The following is a 21,005-nucleotide window of genomic DNA, read 5'->3' as shown; positions in this document are numbered from 1 at the left end:
GTGGATAGGATATTAGGATGTAGATAGGCTGGAAAATTGGGCGGGGATCCTGGATTCAGGATTCAATCCTGGACCGGGGAGCGGCGCGGGCTTGGAGGGCCGAAGGGCCTGTTCCTGTGCTGTATTGTTCTTTGTTCTTTGTTTGATTCTATGAACATTCCTTTGGCTTTAATGCAAAAGAATATCAGACATGGTGCAATATGCACTTCCCATTTACTAGACCCCATGTTGTGCTACTGATGAAGACTAGTCTCACCCCACTGTCTTTCATATTGGATGAAGAGTATTGATGCACTTTTCTCTTCCTGAGATTCCTCTTCTCCTTTCGTAACTGCGATAACATATGCTGAGCAACTGTTCTGAGAGTGCTGAATGCTCTCTGCTACACATTCAAGTGGTCACACAGAAACCTGTTTAACCCAACGTCAATACCACTACTTCCTACAATTTTGACAACTTTCCGATATTTTTAGATTCACGCTTTCCACAAAAACTTACTTCCAGAGGATAGCTTGTGCTTTCTATGAACCACATTGTGCATGAAATATCTGGGGGAATAGGTGATCCATGGTGAGATGTGCACTGGAATACTAATGTTCTACCAGCTGTGTGATGTGTATCTGTCCAGATTGGTGGAAAACAGACCATATCATTGAGGCTAAATACATCGGGTTGAATTTTCCTGGTCCCATAGAGATGGGGCCAGGAATTAAGTATAAAACCCTAATGGACTGGCACCGCGATGTTGCCTGCCTCTGGGAAAGTGGAACTTGGTAACCCCGTTTACAGAGATGACTGAGCAATTAGACACATCAAGGCCCCTTACAGGCCATTTTTAATGCCAACGGCATTTTCCCTTCTCCCCCTCCCAACTGAGAGTGGAGGTCTGCAGCAACCTGGAGGCCTCCCCATGGCAGGCTCAGGAGGCCATCAGTGGCTTCCCCCACTGGTCCAACGAGTGAGCGACAAGTATGAAAAGACAACTGTTATGACCAAAACCATTCCTGTGGAGGGATCCTCCCTCCACACTCATGGCCCTAACAACTGTGGGCCTCTTCATTTTAAATTTTACATTTTCAGCAGGCTTCCAAGAGCGCCTCCACTTTAAGGCACGCTCACACTTGTCTTTTTGCCTCAGTACCATTCACCTCTCTGAGTGGGTATGCTAGCCTTCTTCTGCAGGGGGCCCCTTTATTGGGCCTCTCACTTTAGGAATCCGCTCACTTTCCATAATTGGATGGTCAACCTGGAGGCGAGGAATCATGTTGCATTGCCCTGTTGGGCACCTTGACGACACATACAAGCTGGGGATTGCATGTGGTCCCAATATTGGTCCCTAATGCCCACAGGAATATTCAGCCATTGTTTTTGAAGCAATAAATGAAAACAAGAGCTCAACAGACATCAGCAGAGGAAAATGGAAACACACTATTTAATATCTCATTTGTACTTTTTATATCCATTCTGATATCAGAACAGCAACAGCTTTTTACTAAGTGCACACCATTGCTCTCGTGAAGTTGTGTTTCATTGCAGCAAGCTATATGTAAGGTCCAACTGTGTTAGCAGAGTGAAAAGCTAGTGAAATATTATCAGATTAATGTTCACTTTAAGTAGCTCCTGGCTACAGAACTGTCCAAGCTGATTAAAGTAAAAAGTAGATGGATTTCTTTCAGAAAATAATGTTTTAGGCTGTGAGTAATCTAAGACAAGATAAGGGACATATTGGGAATGCTAGATGACTTCAGGCCTTTGGTTCCCAAAGTTTTCCACCACAGGGGTTTCCGTCACCTCATGTGTGGGTTTGGTGTTGGCTAATTGGTTGAGATTGATTGCAATGATTAGGCAATAACTTCACTATCATTATAACCAGGATAGGAGACAATGAATCATGGACTCTTTTCACCGAGCACCTCCTGTGTTTTTCTGTGGCTTTTGAAGTTCCCATCTCAAGCAATACATATTCCTACAAGACAAAGAAAAACAGCAAGAGGCTATCGTGGAGCCCATGGCAAGGCCATCAGTGCAAACACTGATATGGTGCTGTAGTTATGTCTGTATGTAACCTTTCAGTGACCCAGAACAATTGCAAATGTAAAATGTAAAGGCAATTGAGCCCAGTTCCATATGAATTATCCCTATAATCTGTGCATGCTTTTCATCTGCCTGTATCTGTAAACCAACACAAATAGCTTGGTACTATGCCTCCGCTCATATCCAAAAGGAAATTAAGCCACTCACTGATCAATAAAGTATCCATAAATTGATCAGTGGAGATTAACTATTAGTGGATCAATCAGATGTTTTCAGAGCCAGGAGTGAATTCCTAATGCAATCAGACCATGTGATAGTTGGTTTATTCTTATGCACACACAGAGACACATACACACACACATAGACACAGACACACACATAGACACACATACAGACACAGATAGACACACACACACATAGACACACATACAGACACAGATAGACACACACACATACGTGCACACACACACACCCACACACATATACACACACAAACACAGACACCCACACATACACACACATACCCACGTGGACACACACAGACACACAGAGATACAGACACATACACACACACACCCACATAGACACACACTCAGGCACACACATGGACACACACACAGACACTCAAGCTTCTTTCTGCTCTTAGTTTACAGAATTACAGAAAGCAGTTTCACCTTGTCTATCTTCAATGAACGACAATGTTAGATTAAGAGACATAGGGCGAATAAATTATCCAGTTTTGCAGCACCGGTGAAAAGCTTGCACACTGATTTTCCGACCACATAAAATGAATATTGGAAAATGGAGAGTCGCACGTGTCCAGATTTCCAATACGGTCTTCACTTAGCAGAATGGTGAGGCTGGCGGCTTCTAGAGCAGGCGAACTCTGCTCGAAACAGGTTACCGGCCTAGTGGCTGAGTTCTTCAGGTTTGCGTTGTCATTCTATGACAGGACTGAAGGAGTTAATTCATTATGCGGCTGACAGGCAGGATTGCTCAATAACCATAAATTGTGCCTTCTTCGCGAGCTGATTGATTGGCTCAGGTGATGTAATGCACATTTGTATTTTGTGTTGCGATATTACTCAGTGCACAACACTTGCTCCAGGGACCTATTAATAACTATCTGTACAACAGGTTATTAGTAATTGTCATTAATCTCATTAATATTAGTCAATCGGTGGACTGCAGGTCAGCGAAAGACATTAGATCTGAAAATTTCAGCAACGAGTCAGCTGTCAGAGAATCACCATCTTTTTAAATATAATGACCAGGACAATTAATAGGCCTGCAGTGTGTTTTGGTCATGTTCCTTGTACGTTGTATTTTTGAAATTAGGTTTTTCTCCTGCAGGAGGAGAGAAATTCGTGTCAATTTCCCTTCCCTGGGTGTTTGTCTGTGTGGAGTGTACACCTTCTCTCCGTGTCTGCATGGGTTTCCTCTGGGTGCTCCAGTTTCCTTCCATGCCCCATCATGCAGGGTAGGTGGATTGGCCCTGCTAAATTGCCCCCAGTGTCCCAAAAACCTTTGCATACCGTTTGACAAACCCTTTGACAAAGGGTTGTCTGGACTCGAAACATCAGCTCTTTTCTCTCCTTACAGATGCTGCGAGATCTACTGAGATTTTCCAGCAGTTTCTGTTTTGGCCTCAGTGTCCCAAGATGGGATAGGGGGATTAGCTACAGTAAATGTGTGGGGTTACAGGGATAGACAGGAGGGGAGGGACTGGGTGGGATCATGTTTCGGAGAGTGATGCAGGCTTGATGGGCTGAATGGCCTCTTTTGGTACTGTAAAGGTTCTATGGCTCTAAGGCCTCCTTAAGTTTGCAGGCACCCTTATTGATCACCATCACCTCTGCTGTTCAATCAGCAGGAAGGACTTGCCTCAAACTCTGCTCATTTGAGGAGGCAGCACAGGCGCTTTAGGGAATTTTTAAATCGGCCCCAATGTCTGAAACAGGCTGCTCCAAGAACTACAAAGGAATAGGCCATTCAGCCCTTTCAGCCTGCTCGGTCATCAAATTAGATATTGGCAGATCTGCGGCTCAAATCCATCTACCCGCTGTGGTTCCATAACCTGTTGTACCTTTGCCTAATTGCTTGGCTGAAAGATTTTTCAATGGCAGTATTGAAATGTTCAATTGACCCACAGCTTAAATTGCTTTTGGAAGAGAGAATTGCAGATCTCATCTTAAGAAACATCATCCCTGAACAGCTGTGTCCTAATGTGTAGGTCTTCAGACTCCCCCCACCTCCAGTGCAGAATGCCTGTGTTGCTTGCCATGGGAATCCCGTTCATTTTTAAGCGCTGTGGTCTTTGTGATCATAGCATGCTCAACCGAGGAATGTAGCAGATATATCGCAGGCCAATAGTTTAGTTTAATTTAATTTAGTTTATTATTGTCACAAGTAGGCAATGAAGTTACTGTGAAAATCCCCTAGTCACCACACTCCGGTACCTGTTCAGGTACACTGAGGGAGAATTTAGCCTGGCCAATGCACCTAACCAGCACGTCTTTCAGACTGTGGGAGGAAACTAGAGCACCCGGAGGAAACCCATGCAGATACTGAGGAGAATGTGCAGACTCCGCACAGACAGTGACCCAAGCCGGGAATTGAACCTGGGTCCCTGGCGCTGTGAAGCAGCAATGCTAACCACTGTGCCACTGTGCCAATAATACATTGTACTTTTCAAAAGTACAATTCGTTAGACAGCAACAGTTGGAGAACTTCAAGAAGCATGACGCACATTTTAATGGTAAAGGTAAAAGGTTTGTTTTGAACGTTTAATTTGTGCCTATGTCTCAGCATCATCAGGAGTACAATGTTGAATAATATGCCAAGGTGGATAAAGGCAATGCAATATGAGCATCCTTACACAACGTTGCTTGACATACGTTACCAGTGCAGTGCTTACCGTTCTGTTTGGCTGTCTCATAGTCCTCCTTACACACCAGTCGGCTATCCTCCATCAGATAGAATTCATCCCCTGTAGCCAGCTGCCGGTTACACATGATGCAGGAAAAGCAGTGAAGGTGATAGACAAAGTCCTGAGCTTTCCTCACCACCTGGGTTGGGGGGATACCCTGCTGGCAGGCTGCACATTTTGTCCCAAAGCGTCTGCAATTAACCAGAAGAGAAAAAAAAAAGGCAAGGTCATTTTACATCACTGGTTTGTCCAACAAGAATGCTGTTTATTTTCAATTATCTTTGATCTCGGAAGAAGACTGACTTGTATAGCACCGCTCACACCCTTGGGCCACCTCAAAGCACTTCACAGCCAAGGATGTACTTGTGAGGTGCAGTCGCTGCTATAATTTAGGAAATGCAGCAGTCAATTTGCATACAGCAAGCTCCCCCACAAACAGCAGTGCTGATCGGTTTGCAATGGAAAAGCAGTACCTGCAGCAGTGCAGCATGAGCTCAGTGCTGCACTGTCATGTCAGCCTAGGTTGCGTGCTCAAGACTGTGGAGTGGAACTTCAATCCTTTGCCCTGCTGCCTCAGAGGTAGAAGCGCTGTCTGCTGAGCCACGACTGATGCTAATGGGCAGGAGTGAAGTTTTTATTGGGGTGGGGAGGATCTTCAATGAACTGAACTGGTGCCAGGTGTCAGCAGAACTTGAAAAGCGATCACTGAATGCAGGCCAGTCCCTCTCTTAGTGCTGGATATCTTTGGCTGCTTGCCATCAGCAAATGTGTTTACTCATCACATCATCGTTTCAACTTTGAAAAATGATTATAATATTTCTGAGTGAATGGCTGAAGGTTGACTGGTGAGACAGTTACCCATAATGAAAAAAACAGTGTGCAGCATTATATATTTCAGCACATTGGGGCCAAGTCACTGAAAGGACCACATTCCAGCAAATCCATCATCAATCATGAAATCTACTTTTTCATATTCCAACTTATTAAAGTCATACTGGTCTTAAAAGCCAACGCACTCAGTGTCGGCTGTGACTCAGTGGACAGCTTTATCAGCCGTTTCAGAAGGCTGTGATTCAAGCCCCAGCCCAAGGCTCTGTCATGACAGTTAGGCCCTTGTTGCAATGCAGCACAGAGGGAGTGATGCACTGTCAAAGGCACTGTTATTCTGGTGTTAACACGGCACGTGAGGCTTGATTTGATGTGATAAAGCTATTCAAAATTTAGGGAATTCTCCTAGGCCTTCAACTAGATGGGAACGTTAGATGGGACATCAGGAATAAAATGGCTCCTTGCACAATAAACAGTCCTGAGGGACACTCTTGAGAATGATATAAAACTCTTTCTTTCAATGGGGCTTTATTTACTATGCTTCCTTTCTCGCTTCTCTTTTTATAGCATTGAGAAAAACGGTACCATAAAGTTATTTCAATCAAATCATATTACATTAGGAGACAAAGTGGCTTTGTGTTAGAATAATGAAATGGCAAGCATGGCAATATTATCCTCTTTAAAAATACCAGTTTCCCCCCAGGGGTATATTAAATCTGATTCATTGCTATAAATCAGAATGCTTTTTAAAATGTTCTTATTATTTCAAGCAATAGACAATTACAAATCAAAACAGAAAAATTAGCAAAGACAATTAAAGGTTAACAATCAAGGGGTATCTAAATGTTCAGAGAAGAAATAAATTAGACACAGATTTTCACATGGGTATTTCAGGGATGTATACTATTAACACACATGTCATAGCTGTGCTTATCTGTACAGTGGTATAACATACTTCAGGAGCTGCGTAAATCCAGATACCCTGTGTAATCTAAGGGGCTGTACCAGAATTGTGCACACTGGGATCCTCTGTCAATAACCATAGAGGAATCTCCTGTGTTGAGTTTCTCCTTTTGCATGTTGATTGCAGGGCACCCACACCCCAATTGGTGTAGCGTAGGTGCCCAACTGCTTCAAACCATTGGCATTTCCAATCACTATTGTTGAATGCAGAGGGGGACAACAAGTACCGGTCCCATATTTTCCTCCAGCTCACAAAGACTGCAGGAGCGCACCTGAGAGAGTTGTTCATAAAGGAGGTTGTATTAAAAATTTAAAGATGCGATTGACTTTGTTGCCAGTTTCACAAACCATAATACTAATCTGCACACCTCTGCCACCCCCCCTCATTCCCCAATCCACAACCCCACTCTCCACCCTAACTCCCCTTAGTAAGGCTACATGGACGTTTTGATGCTTTTGTAGACCTCTTCTCGGTGAGTAAATGGCTATGAAACCCTAGGGTGTTTCTTGCCAGAGTGTGGGGAAGCAAACAGCTCCGGCTTTCTCCCTTGGCTTATAGAGCAAAAGAAGAGTTAGCTTTCCTTTAAAATAATATTTATTTTGTGGGGCTCAGTTGAGAAGAAGCTCGCACCCCCCCCACCCCCCCCCCGCCCCCCACCCCCGATCAACTTACAAGAATAACAAGGACACCAAGTTTTTAGCCTCCTTTGTATCAAAATATTCTTTGTTGAAAATTTAAAATCACCAAGATGTCAGATGTTAATATGGGGACGTGGAATACTTTCCAATGCTTGCACCTACAGTTAGCAATCTCAGGTCAGGAATTAGATACAGGATTAACCTCCCACTAGACAGTGATCAAATATTCCAGTGTCACGTCATATCCAGAGTAATTATTTGCTGATTCTCAAACAATTGTTTCATTTCTAACTTCAGAACAGTATCATTGATCATATGACATTTATCCTTTGAGCATTCGCCATTATTATGATTATTCTGGGTGAGGCCACAAATAGGCACCAGTCTCTGTCAAATCGGACATGTTTTCTATTCAAATTATTCTGACCAGGTATAGAATGGAAATTGTCTAAAGTAATTTTCCTTTGTATTGCTATAGACAACGGATGACAGAGAAGAGCAGGCTGACTGCAGATACTCAAACATTGAGGCAAATATACATGCAGCTTAGGAAAAGGACAATGCAAGCCATCAGGTCCATCACCTTATCCATTTGGTGATCCATCCTGAGCCTTCCCAACTGCTCATCAGGCTAACTTCAAGGGGCTGCAACTAAAATCCATAACTAATTTCAAGAAAACTTTGGGAAACTCCAAAAGACATTGCTATCCATTGCGGTGAGCCTCATTGACAATTTCCTAATAAAATGGAGACCCAATTCAAGATTCTGCATTCACATTATAACTGGTGTGAGTCAAAAGCATCTCACACCAACTTTATAGTTCTAGTGAATGGTTTAAAACATAGTCAGACTTATTTTATTCATTAGTGTCACAAGTAGGCTTACATTAATACTGCCATGAAGTAACTGTGAAAATCCCCTATTCGCCACACTCCGGCACCTGTTTGGGTACAGTGAGGGAGAATTTAGCATGGCCAGTGCACCTAACTAGCATGTCTTTCAGACTGTGGGAGGAAACTGGAGCATCTGGAGGAAACCCATGCAGATATAGGGAGAACGTGAAGACTCTGCACAGATAGTGACCCAAGCTGGGAATCGAACCCGTGTCCCTGGCGCTGTGAGGCAGCACTGTTAACCACTGTGCCACCATGCCCTCCTTATGGCCACCGTGCTGCTGTGTTACAGTCTCCCATTCCCTATCCTACTGTGTCACCATCACTTATTTATCTACTGCTCTATACACTGTGCTGTCATTTTCGGTTCAGCTAAGTTGACTGGACACCTGGTTCGTGCTGCAGAATGGTGCCAACAGCATGGGTTCAATTCCTGTACTGGCTGAGGTTATTCATGAAGGCCCGCCTTCTCAACCTTGCCCCTAGTCTGAGGTGTGGTGATCCTTAGGTTAAATTATCACCAGTCATGCCTATGGTCATCTGCGACTATGGCGACTTTACTATTACAGTAAGAAGTCTCACAACACCAGGTTAAGGTCCAACAGGTTTATTTGGTAGCAAATACCATAAGCTTTCGGAGCGCTGCTCCTTCGTCAGAGTGCACACATTTCCACTCCATCTGACGAAGGAGCAGCGCTCCGAAAGCTTATGGTATTTGCTACCAAATAAACCTGTTGGACTTTAACTTGGTGTTGTGAGACTTCTTACTGTAATAGTTGTTCACCCCAGTCCAACGCCGGCATCTCCACATCATGACTTTACTATTATGCATACTCTTTCCACCAAGAATCATTGGATATCAATCACGAGTGGGAACCTTAGCTGAGGTTTAAAACTCCTTCCATCCAAACCCAGTGTTGTTGAGGTCAACCATAGCAGCCCACCGCCATGCTGCCGGAGGCTGGACAGCTCATCGCAGACTGGGGACAGGGCCTTCTTAGAATGGGGGTAAATAGAGGTGCTTCCCCATTCACCAGAATACGGCGAAAATAAAAACTTAACACAGCATTATCTGCTTTCCTATCCTTGCTCAGTATTCATTTTCACAAAGGAGCAGCCCTCCCAAAACATCTGCATGACAGAAAGATGACTGATCCAGCAGATAATCTGGCCCGTGACATCCAAAATGACCCAGCAAAAAAGCACAGGCAGGAATTTTCAGTAACAGATCCTATCAGTGCAACATTCAGCCCTTCAGTGCTAAAGGAACAAGTCGCAAAATGTTACTAATTTAAGCAAGTTGGCACTGAGTTTCAGGCTGCAACTTTCTTCTAACATGTTTCTGCTGACTTGCTGCTGGGAGTTCAGTGATAAACGGAGTGAGCTTGCATGATCTGCTGCTGAGTTCAGCGACTACCCATAGCTCGGGTGATAGACAACCTAAGGAACTCAGCCTTTCATAAAGGGGCTGGGTGCTCAGGTTTGTTCATGTGTGGTCTTTGACTCCTTCCACTGACAGAGCTGGGTTTGAATTCAGCTCCAAAAGGATGCCACCATAGCTTCAATTCCCGATACCCCTGCAGAAAGTGAGCACACTGATGCAGAACGATTGGAGTGTTCAAGAGTTCAAATCTCAAAGGCTCCTGGCAAAGGTCATTGAAGAAAATTTGACAAATGTGGTTCCAGGTGAAACTAGATGTGTCTCTGGAAGGAGAAGGGGTTCAGGAATAAGTTGACATGTTGGGCTGGTGAGTGGAAGTGACCCCAGAAATGGGTTGGCTTGTTGGTTCCAATTAATTTGTTCCCCGTTACTAAAAGCTCCTAAGACTTTTGCATGATGCTCCTACAAAGGCATGGATGGGCCAAATCCATTTTTGCAGGGGCTGTGAGTCTATAGTAAAAAATAGCCCCGATTCAGCACAAATTGGCAGTCAAATATAGAAAGGCTGCAAGGGTCACTGGTAGGAATGTGATCTTTTGAAGTAGAGTTTAAGGAAACAATAAGTTTGAGAATTACAGGCTCTACAAGATCTCTTATTTTGCTTAAAGTCATGAATGCCCCTTTGGTTTAATGATTAAATGCACCACCACAACAACTACTGAGCAGGGCTAATGTAGGAAAATGTCTCAAAGTATCTCACATGAGCGATTATCAATCAACATTTGACGCCAAGCTGCATGGAGAGGCATGGGGATACCTGACTGAAAGCTTTGTCAATGGGATCGGTTTCAAGGAGCATTGTAAAGAAAGTGAGGAAGAGACGTGAAGCAGTTTCGAGAGAGAATTCCAGAGTCTAGGCCACCTTCTCAAGGACAACTAGGGATGGGCAATAAATCCCAGCCTAGTTAGCAAAGCCCACATCCAGAAAATACACTTAATAAAGTCAGCTGGAGGTGAGGCTGCCAATGGCGGCGGAATGATGAAACGTTAGACGGCATTGGGTAATATAAATGAGGAAAGGTAACAGGCTTGATTACTTGATTTTGCTAATTTGTTCATCTTAGACCTCAGCAATCTGGTTTAGGAAGTAGGGAACAATCAGGAGGTTCTTGCTCCTGCCAGTATCCAATGAGTGCAGCTGGAAAGTAGCCTCTGTGAATATTGGGTGAGGGACTGAATGAGGTGTCCATTCAAGGATGAATAACCTGCAAACTCTCACAATCTGTGCGTACATGAGGAATGCGTGTGGGGTGAGGTACCCGAGGGCTGCTAGTAGATGTGGAACCATATCCCAAGAATGAGCCACATCTGCAGGAGACATGGGCGGTGGAAAATGACCAAGATATCTCCTTGTGTGCTATAGGTTATTCTTCTTTTCCACTGCATTTTCCAGCTCTAAAGGTTTTCTCCCATGTGTCTCCACTGTCTGCCTAAATTGGATATTTAATAGCAAAAGGAAGCAGTCAAGAGTGCACCATTGGGGCCAATTTGAATTGATGTTGGCAATTAAGTGAACCGGAGGCTGAATTAAAGATGTCCACTACTAGGTGAATCACTTTTGGCTCCTGCTATTCAGCTCAAGACATATTTGTAGCTGCTATTTTCAGGTCCTACCTACTTAAGTGATCGCAATCATCTGGAGTGAATAGATACATCAGTCAGTGCCATAGACATCTGTGCCACAACAGTCAATATTGCAACATGCTGACCATATTGGGTGATATGGAATATTTACAATATTGAAGACACTAGAACTACCAACAAAGGTTCCTACTTTCTTAAAATAATGCGACCATCATTTTTTTCTTCTGCTCACCCCAACACAGAGACAATTCTGCCCCTACGTTACTGGTCCTGTTTCTGTCCCAGGTATACTTTAGCTCAGTTGGTTGCATGGCAGCTTGGTGATGCAGAGTGATGCCAACAGTGTGGGTTCAATTCCCAGACTGGCTGAGGTCATTTCTGAAGGTCCCACCGTCTCAACTGTGCCCCTCACCTGAGGTGTGCTGATTCTGAGGTTAAATCACCACCAGTCAGCTCTCCCCCTCAGTGGGCAGAGCAACCTATGGTTATCTGGGACTATGGCAATTTTACCTTACTGCATATATTCACTGTATACATAGGAGCTCATGAAATGAAGCATGCATCAGTCATCTTGAGTAGATGCTCACTTGAGAATTGGGTTTCAGCAGTAATGGTAATTCCCCAGTGGACATTCAGCCCCTGTTTTAACCTCTTCCAATTTCTATAAACCTATCATCCTCCTGGTTAGTGCTTAAAATATTTTAAAAGTTTATTTTATTAGTGTCACAGGTAGTCTTACATTAACAGCGCAATGAAGTTACTGTGAAAATCCCCTAGTCGCCACACTCCGACAACTGTTCGGGTGCACTGAGGGAGAATTTAACATGGCCAATGTACCTAACCAGCACATCTTTGGACTGTTGGAAGAAACTGGAACACCCAGAGGAAACGCATGCAGACACGGGGAGAACGTGCCGACTCCACACAGACAGTGACCCAAGTCGGGGATTGAACCCAGGCCCTTGGCGCTGTGAGGCAGCAGTGCTAACCACTGTGCCGCCCCTTGACTGTAGTCAGCCAATTTTCCATAAATCAGTATTTTTTTTCCCTCACTGACCCTTCCATTTTATTTAACATCCTCATGAGAGAATTCAAAATCTGATTCAATATATGGACTCTTAAAAGCTTTTAGACATAAAGGAGGAAGGTGGAGGGGTTTGGAGTTGGGGTTCCAGAGAGTGGGCTGAAGCAACTGAGACGCTGCAACTGACTGGTGGTGGGGGTAAGAGGAAGGGAATGCATAGAGTGAGTCTGAGCAGGAATGCATTTTTGGAGCAGGTGATACTTTGAAGATAGGTCAAAGTCTTGGAGGACTTTGAAAGTGACTATTTAAAATTTAATGGGCGGGATTTACTGATCTCATCTGTTCCTGCCCAGCTGCCAGCGAGAATGGAGAATTTGGGGCTCAGCAGAGAATCGCAGCCGTGGGCGAGACCGGAGGTTTTCAGCAAATATGTTGGGGTAGGTTATCCACAATGGGTATGATGGGTGAGTGGGATATTGGCAGCCAAGAGATGAACAAGTGGATTCTATATAGATGGAGGTGGATGGGAGGTCAGTCTGGAGAAAGTGCATAAGTCTTGGCAAAAATGCAGGTAAGAATATTGGTGGTTGGGAGAAGCTTGGTAGAGGGTGTGGGGGATAAGAGGTGGTGAGGTGGAGGGGGATTGGGCATTTAAGGGTGTGTGGGGAGAAGAAGAGAACAGGAAGGAGCAGAACCATTTGGGCAGTCCCACAAAGCTGGGGCTTTACAGTTCATGGTTGTAATTATTAAGATAACTGAATGGGAATATATCTTGGATCCAGCAGCTTGATGTATGCTTCATCGCTAGGGTGACTACCTTGTAAAGTGCTTTTGGGATGTCCTGAGATCATGCAAGGTGCTGTATAAATTTAAGCTCTTGCTTTCCTTCAACTGTGTTGAATGTCATGGAAAGGTTGAGGAGGACGATGAATGCCAACATACTGCAGTTATTGTCAGAGGAGGTGTGCCTTTTGTAATTGGCATGGGTGGTCACAAAACCAATGGGATGGCAGAAGCCATAGGCACATTATAAACATGGCACCAACAGACAACTGCATTTTTAACTACATAGAGACGGGACAAACATTGCAGCTGGAAGAGCACTTAGAGAAGCCCTATGGGTGAATGCTGGATAATTCGAGGAGGGGTTGATAATGATGGTTTTCTAAAGGAGACACCATGCCTGAATAAAATGGAACCATTAACTGGTAGATGCACAGATGTGAGAAGAGGAAAGATAACTGAGTGGTTAGGAGTTAGTTTGTGGTAGTGTGGGGGAAGGGGGGGGTGTGCCGCTCAAGGGATCAGGATAGGTCAGGACAGGAAGAAATCAGCTTTGAGAGGGGAGGGAGAAATAAGTGAAGCTATAGAGTGACAAGACACCATCACAGGTTGAGTGAGGGCTGGCTGGGAACTGGGTGACAGCAATGCCGAGTTAGCAATGGAGGGAGTTGTAGCGGTGATCTCAGTCGATGACATCCCTGAGTTCTTTGCTGTTGGTTTGGAAGTAAGAATAGAGGAAATGGAGAATGTCGATCTCCTTAGAGACAAGGACCTCTAGGATATCCTTGTCCTCCAGGATAAACGTGGAGTAATAAAGCGATGTGACTGAGGTGAGGGAGTTAATTGTGATGAAGAAAGATCTGTTGATGACTGATGAGTCAGCGGTGTTTGGTTCCGTAAAGTTTAATTGTTGATATTTACTGATAGATGATAATGAATGTTTTATGTTGCTTCTTTGCTGCATTAAAAAAATGCTAACCGTAGGATAATTAATCTATGGAAGCTACACTATTTCTATAAATAAAACAAGACTTTGAGCTTACATTTCATCTCTTTGACGCTTGTCACACCACCCCTCCTACCCCACCACCATTTTGTTTCCTGTCCATTTTAACATTTTGCCTCATGTAATGGGTGTTATACAAGTTCAAGTTCTGGTTTGCACCCAAATTGTCAGCAAGATTGAGCAGTTATTTGATGGGAGTCTTGCATCCTTTCAATGAGTAATGCAGAGAAGTGCATGCTTGTTGATATTTACAGACCTCAATGTTCAGATAAAGTTGATAAATTGCCTCGTTCTGGCCATCACCGTTTGTGATGTCACCTAATTAATTTCATGATACAATAATGGTTTGTCACACACGGTCATGCCATTCTACATGCAATGTACAGGAAATAGAAGGTGATATTATCTATATAAAATCAAATCGCATCACAATTCAAACTATGCTGGATTACATCATTTCAATTACAACTCTATCTCATTGGTGGCAACGCTGCAGTTATAATCTACCACAGATGTGGACTTCCACTCAGTATTGCCACACATCAAGATACTACAGGCCTGGCTTTATTCATTGGCACAGTGCTATAGTGCACTATTGGCCAACAGGCCTCATTTATGCAACACAACTATGTTTATTGTATGCATGGCAATGGTGCAGAAGAAACTCTGATGAAAGGTCACATCGATCCGAAATGTTAACTCTCTCCACAGATGCTGCCTGACCTGCTGAGCATTTCCAGCATTATCTGTTGTAATTAATGTACTATAAGGACATTGAGAAGTCCATGGCACTCTGACTAATGTACAAAAGGCACAGTGAATTCTCCTTGGCACAATGTATTAATAAGATAAAGAACTTCCATTGATCTGCTTTGCTTGCCCTACCAGGTGTCACGCATAATCCTTATTTTCGGTATTTAAACTTGTTCACAACTACTGTCATACTTCTGTTTCTTTCTTGATAGCTTGTGCCTTACCCCTCAGAAGTGCAGATGATGTTTCTCAGTCAGCAATCTTTCAATATCATGATCATTTTCAACCAGCCATTCCTGGTATTTACAGACAGTTTAGCCCAAGTCTCTGAAAACTGCATTTGTGGATTGCGTCGCTCAATCAGCTCCAGTTAGCTTCACCAGGAACTGTATTTACATTACACAGGAAGAGACCATTCAACCCAATCACTCCAGGCTGGTGATTATGCTAACTCAAGTCTCTTACCATCTATCCTCACCTAAATATACCAGGGGAGCAGAGTTGGGTGGGGGGAGGGGGGTGGTGGGAGGGCTCCCTTTGTGCATCAGAGAGTACCCATCAAGGGGGGGAATCTCCATCCAGGGAAACCACTGGGAAGCCAGGTGGATTTACCTGGCAGTCACCCCAAGTGGACAGAAGTCTGGGTGGGAGATGGGAGGAATGAAAGTCGATGTTAAATGGCTCAATAGGCCACCTTGTGGGTACACCATTGATGTTCCTTCTCTCAGCAATATGAAACGGTCGAGAGAAGGAACATCAGTGGTATACCCACAAGGTGGCATTTTGAGCCATTTAACATCCATTGGGTTTCCCTCCCACGTCTTCCCCCTCTAACTTACCTGTGCCCCCTACCCCCACTCCACCCTGTCCCAGCCAGCACCATTGCACCAAGAGAATTCAGCCCCTTGAACAAATTAATTTGTGTTTGCGAACAGTTAACCGCAGGAGTCTTCCCCCCGCCCCCCCCCCTCCCCCCCAACCAGGACCTCTGAGGAGGATTAGCATGAATCTTGACTTTTGCAAGAAGGAGGCATTGGTGTGTCCAACATTTATCATCTCTCACTGCTTTTGCTGATCTTGATATCATTGCTGTTGTCCTTTCTCCTGACTAAGTGGCAATCAATCAAATGGCAGTGTTTGGAACAAGGATACACCCAGGATAGATAGTGTTCTTATTTGGCAGCCAGAGGGTGGTGTTAGTACTCATCAGACTGTGTTCAGCCCATTTCCTTAGGAACAGAAAGTTATTGCTGTTGTCAATTTTGATGCCACGTTTGCCAATCATGCCCCACCAGGTTGGATTTTCTGACATTATGCCAGTATTATTCATGATCATTGATCAATGAGTTTGTCAGTCGGAGGCACTGGAGAATGGTGCAAGCTAGACCGCTACAGAATTTGATGTTAGTTTTGTTTGGATCGGGTCCTAGTCAGTTCATTGGCACCGATGATGCTGGCCTGAGATTTCTCAGCAAGTGGCAACATTAGTATCATCTGGTCTTTAAAATCTTTTCCAAACGTTTTCAAATGTATTTGCAACACTGGATTGAACAGAAAAACTAACATTACCCTCACAACATTCCTCTTTGGGCTAATTATTCCAAAAGAAAGCGAGGTTGGCTCAATTTATCAAGTAAGAGTATCACTTAGTGCCGGTAGCGTTGATCCTTGGAAATACATTCCATGAATGCTCAGACATTTCATGCAGTAATGCTGAGTGTTTTTCCCATCAGCTATGACATGCTGACCAGAGATGTGGACAAATTTCACAGCACCTTTTCTAACCCTTTCACCATTCAAATCTTCTGTCTTCACTACATCCCCCCATTCTTCAAAACCTTGCCTTTGATGCTTCTGTCCGTGCAAATGACCACACCATCATCAAGCTCCCTGTAAGTATGTTGTCTTTTATCACCTCCAAAATCCTGTCTTCCCTGAGACTCCATTTCTGAAACTGACTGCTCCATCATCCCCCCCACCACCACCCGCCGCCCCCCCCCCCACCCCTTATGTTAGGAATGGGTTAACTGCAATCTTCTACTTTAGGCCTAATTTGTATGTTACTTCTTTAATAGTACTCATCGAGATATATAAATGGGCTACAGGCAGCACTGAGTGTTGGTTGCATGTATATGGAGTTGTAAAAGAGAATACAGTGAGTTTGTGAAGAAGATGGACTTGCATCATCTTTTATTACTGGACTGCAACTGAGAGGCTCAACACCCCACACTCCTTTCAAGTTTCTGCTCCTGCTGCAGAGCAGAAACAGCTCCAATTGCTTGAGCTTATCCAAATCTCTGTGCCATATCCTAACTCACACCAAGTCCCTTTCAAGCAACACCCCTCTGATCTCCTTGGCTCTCACTCTAGTAACGCATAATTTTTCAACTTTCATCCTCATTTTCAAAGCCCTATATGGCCTTTCCTTTTAACATCTCTAATATCCTCCAGCCCAACAACCCTTACAGATCTCTATAGAATTCTCCTCGAATTCTGATCTCTATCACATTAGCAGTCATTGTTGTTGGGCTTGGGACTGCTTAGGCACTAGGCTTCGGAACTCTTTCCCTAAATGTCTCCTTTTCTCTTCCTCCTCTTTTGAGATGTTCCTTGAAACCTATGTGTTTGACCTACGCTTTTGGTCACCCTTTGCAGTATTATCATCTGTGGCATGGTGTCAAATTGTGTTTCTGTTTGAAGTGAAGTGAAGTGAAGTGTTTTGGACTGTTTTAGCACGTTAAGAGATGTTATACCAATGCAGGCTTTTGTTGTAGTCGAGCAATGCGTCCTAAAAATAGCTACTCAGGAACTGCCTAACTGCAATGCCACTTCATTAACTGAGGAACATCTCTATGCCATGAACTATCTGTGTGCAGGTATCCAACTATTGCCGCCAATGGAATCTCACCTACTTCTCTGCTCAGTCACCGTAGCATTTGTGGAATGAAGATTTTGAGGATAATGATGAGAAAGAATGAGACACAAGGAGATTTCTTAAGGGCAAATCATGCTTAATGAATTTGATTAAGTTTTCAATGAAGCAATAGTTTTTTAAAGTTTATTTATTAGTGTCACAAGTAGGCTTACATTAACACTGCAATAAAGTTACTGTGAAAATGCCCTAGAGGGGGATTGAGGAGGTTGATGAGCTTAATTCTGTGGTTCAATGAGTCCAGGAATGAATAAGATGCTGACTACTAAAAGGAAAACGGAGGGTAAGGGATAGTGATAGTTGCTCAGTCTGGTAGAAAATGGAAAGTGGTGCTTGACAGGGATTGATGCTGTTCATCATTTACGTAAATCATTTGGACACAGGAATCAGAAATGTAAAACGAAGATGGGTGACACCAAATTGGGGCTGTAGTTAATATTGAGGAAAGACTGTGACAAAATACAAGGCATTATTACTAAACTTGCAGAATGCATATTTTAATGGCAAATGATTTTCATTGCAGGTTCATGGGAAATGTTACATTTTGATTGGAGGAATATGGAGCCCAGTCACTCCTTGGAAAATAAGAATCTAGATGGAACAAAGGTGCAAAGCGATTAGCGAGTATAAATTTGCAAATCATTAAAAGGTAGCAACGCAGAGTAAGAAGGCCTTAAAATGTAAACACAACACTGGGGTTCACGTCAAGGAGAATAGAGACTTGTGTTAAATCTATATAGAAACTTGCTTTGACCATACTGAGAGTTCAGTGCATCGCTGTGGTCTCCCTATTTTTTAAAAAGATATACAAACACTGAACAATACACAGCAAGTGTTTACAAGGATGATACGAGAACTGAACAGGTCCAACTAACAGGTTGGGACAGTTTTCACTAGCAAAGAGATAGGGTTAGATGAAGTGAGGAGGGAACGAGGGGTCAGTAGGACCATAAACACCTGTTGGGCTGAATGGCCTGTTTGTGTGCTGTGTAATATTATGTAATGGCACTCATGTGTGAGATTGATTTGAATGAGGGAACTTTGTGTTGAGCGTACTTCACCCCGGCCAAAACCGCTAAATGATAAAATGGAGTGTGGCCTCTGAAGATGGAAGGGCCGATGCTGGCAGTACTTACAACTCATGCCTATCCATACTTACAACCTGAACTTTGCATAAGGAATTGCTGCCCCTTCCTTAATCGGAGATGTTAGGGTATCCGCTCCAGTCGGATGAATTTGCCACAGCCATCCTCGTGCACTGTGCAGATGGGTGTCTCTCTCTCTATCACCCGGGATACAAATCCACGGGCTACCCTCACCTAGTTTAGCCTGCGAGCCGACGCAGTTTGCCGGGGTGTGGCCGTCGCCGTGCACAAGCGACTACTTGGAGCCATAGGTGAGAGTTGTGTAAGCAGAGAGGACCAAAGATTGCGGACCATCCAAGGGATGCGGCATGTCCGCAGTCAGAGGCACTACCTCTTCTGCTTAACACTACACCCCATGGCACAATATATTAATGTACGACAGGGACACGAGCATTTGTAATGTAGAAAATGAATGTACTGACCAAGATCAAGCATTCCTTGATATTAACATACTGTAGACATTTCAAATGCTCACTGGCATTGTATATTTATGTGCTGTAGGGTAAATTGACTATCCTGTAAAATAATATATTAATGAGCCGTATGGATGCAAAATATTGCTGTGCTCCGCTGTTTTCAAGCACTTCACAATGCAGTATATCAAATGATTATCAGGTGTCCAATTGTACAAGATAGTGATGCACATAGGGAAAGTCAGTATTCTACAACACAGGATATTAATGCACTATAGGGTCTTCGCGAATGTATATTAACGTTTGCAGGCCTGTGAGTGCTCCGTGAATACTGTAGCTACAGTTGCAGGCCAAAGGCTGAATATTCATGGTGAATGATTCACCTCCTGACTGCCCAAAGCCTGACCACCATCTACAATGCACAAGTCAGGAGTTGGATGGAATGCTCCCCACATGCCTGTATAAGTGCAGCTTCAACACTGAAGAAGCTCGACGCTATTCTGAATAAAGCAACCAAATTGATTGGCATTCCATCCACTACCTTAAACATTCACTTCCCCCACCACTGGCATTTCCTGTCACTGCAGTGTGTACCATCCACAAGATGCACTGCAGCAGCTCACCATATGGTACTATAGGGACATTGAACATTCCATGACATAGGATTCATGTACTACAGGGTCGTTGAATCCTCCAGACAAAGCTGCTTTGATGGCATCGTCCAAAGCTGTGCTCTCTACAGCCTAGAAGGACAGAAGCAGCAGATGCATGGGAACCCCCACCCCTCCACCGCCTGCAATTTCCTCTCCAAGAGTTGCACACTGTCCTGACTTGGAACTATGTCGCTGTTCCATGATTTGCCACTGGGTCAAATTCCTGGAAGCTCAGCCTCCCTTCCCAACTATCAGCATTGTGGGTGTTCCTCCCCCACATGGATTGTAGCGGTTCAAGAAGATGACTCAACGCCACCTTCTCAAGGGAAATTGGGGATGATTAGGAAATACTGACTTTAACAGTAACACCTACATCCCATTAACATTTTGTTTGATTAAAAAAAGGGATATTCGGAAAGCTGAGCTAAAGCTTGAACAAAGAGTTTTTAAGAAGCACCATATGGAGGAGAGAGGTGGAAAGGTTAGAAATTTAAGAGTGGAATTTTGGAATTTAGGGTCCAGGCAGCTGAAGCCATGACCATGATTGAAGGCAAGATTAAAATCAGAGGTGCACGAGACAGCAGATTTAGAGGAGCGCAGTGATCTTGGAGGATTGTGAGGCTGGGGGAAGTTCGAAAGATAGAAAGGGGTGAGGCCCAGGCAGGATTTGAAAATAAAGACAAGAATTTTAAAATTGAGCTGCAGCTTAACTGGGAGCCCAATGTAGATCAGTGAGCGCAGGGATGTTGGCTGAACGGGATTTAATGCAAGTTAGAATACAGGCAGCAATGATTGAAATGAGCTCAAGTTTATGTTGGATGGGTAATGAGAGGTGGGTCAGGAGAGCTTTGAAATAAGAACATAAGAACATAAGAAATAGGAGCAGGAGTAGGCCATCTAGCCCCTCGAGCCTGCCCCGCCATTCAATAAGATCATGGCTGATCTGACGTGGATCAGTACCACTTACCCGCCTGATCCCCATAA

The 21,005-nt window shown here is 43.9% G+C and overlaps 1 protein-coding gene across 1 annotated transcript in view; it reads right to left on the bottom strand.

The window, feature by feature from the left end:
* Positions 1 to 21,005, bottom strand: part of lhx4 (LIM homeobox 4) — an 88,337-nt gene that overhangs the window by 14,868 nt on the left and 52,464 nt on the right. Inside the window, exon 3 of the mRNA XM_078219321.1 lies at positions 4,952 to 5,154. Within this exon, the coding sequence (XP_078075447.1) occupies positions 4,952 to 5,154 (203 nt within the window). The remainder of the gene's footprint in view (positions 1 to 4,951; positions 5,155 to 21,005) is intronic.

This window comes from Mustelus asterias, chromosome 8 (assembly GCF_964213995.1).
Source record: "Mustelus asterias chromosome 8, sMusAst1.hap1.1, whole genome shotgun sequence".
Lineage (NCBI taxonomy): Eukaryota > Metazoa > Chordata > Chondrichthyes > Carcharhiniformes > Triakidae > Mustelus > Mustelus asterias.
The sequence above is the reverse complement of the archived record's forward strand: the minus strand, read 5'-3'. Positions and strand labels throughout refer to the sequence as shown.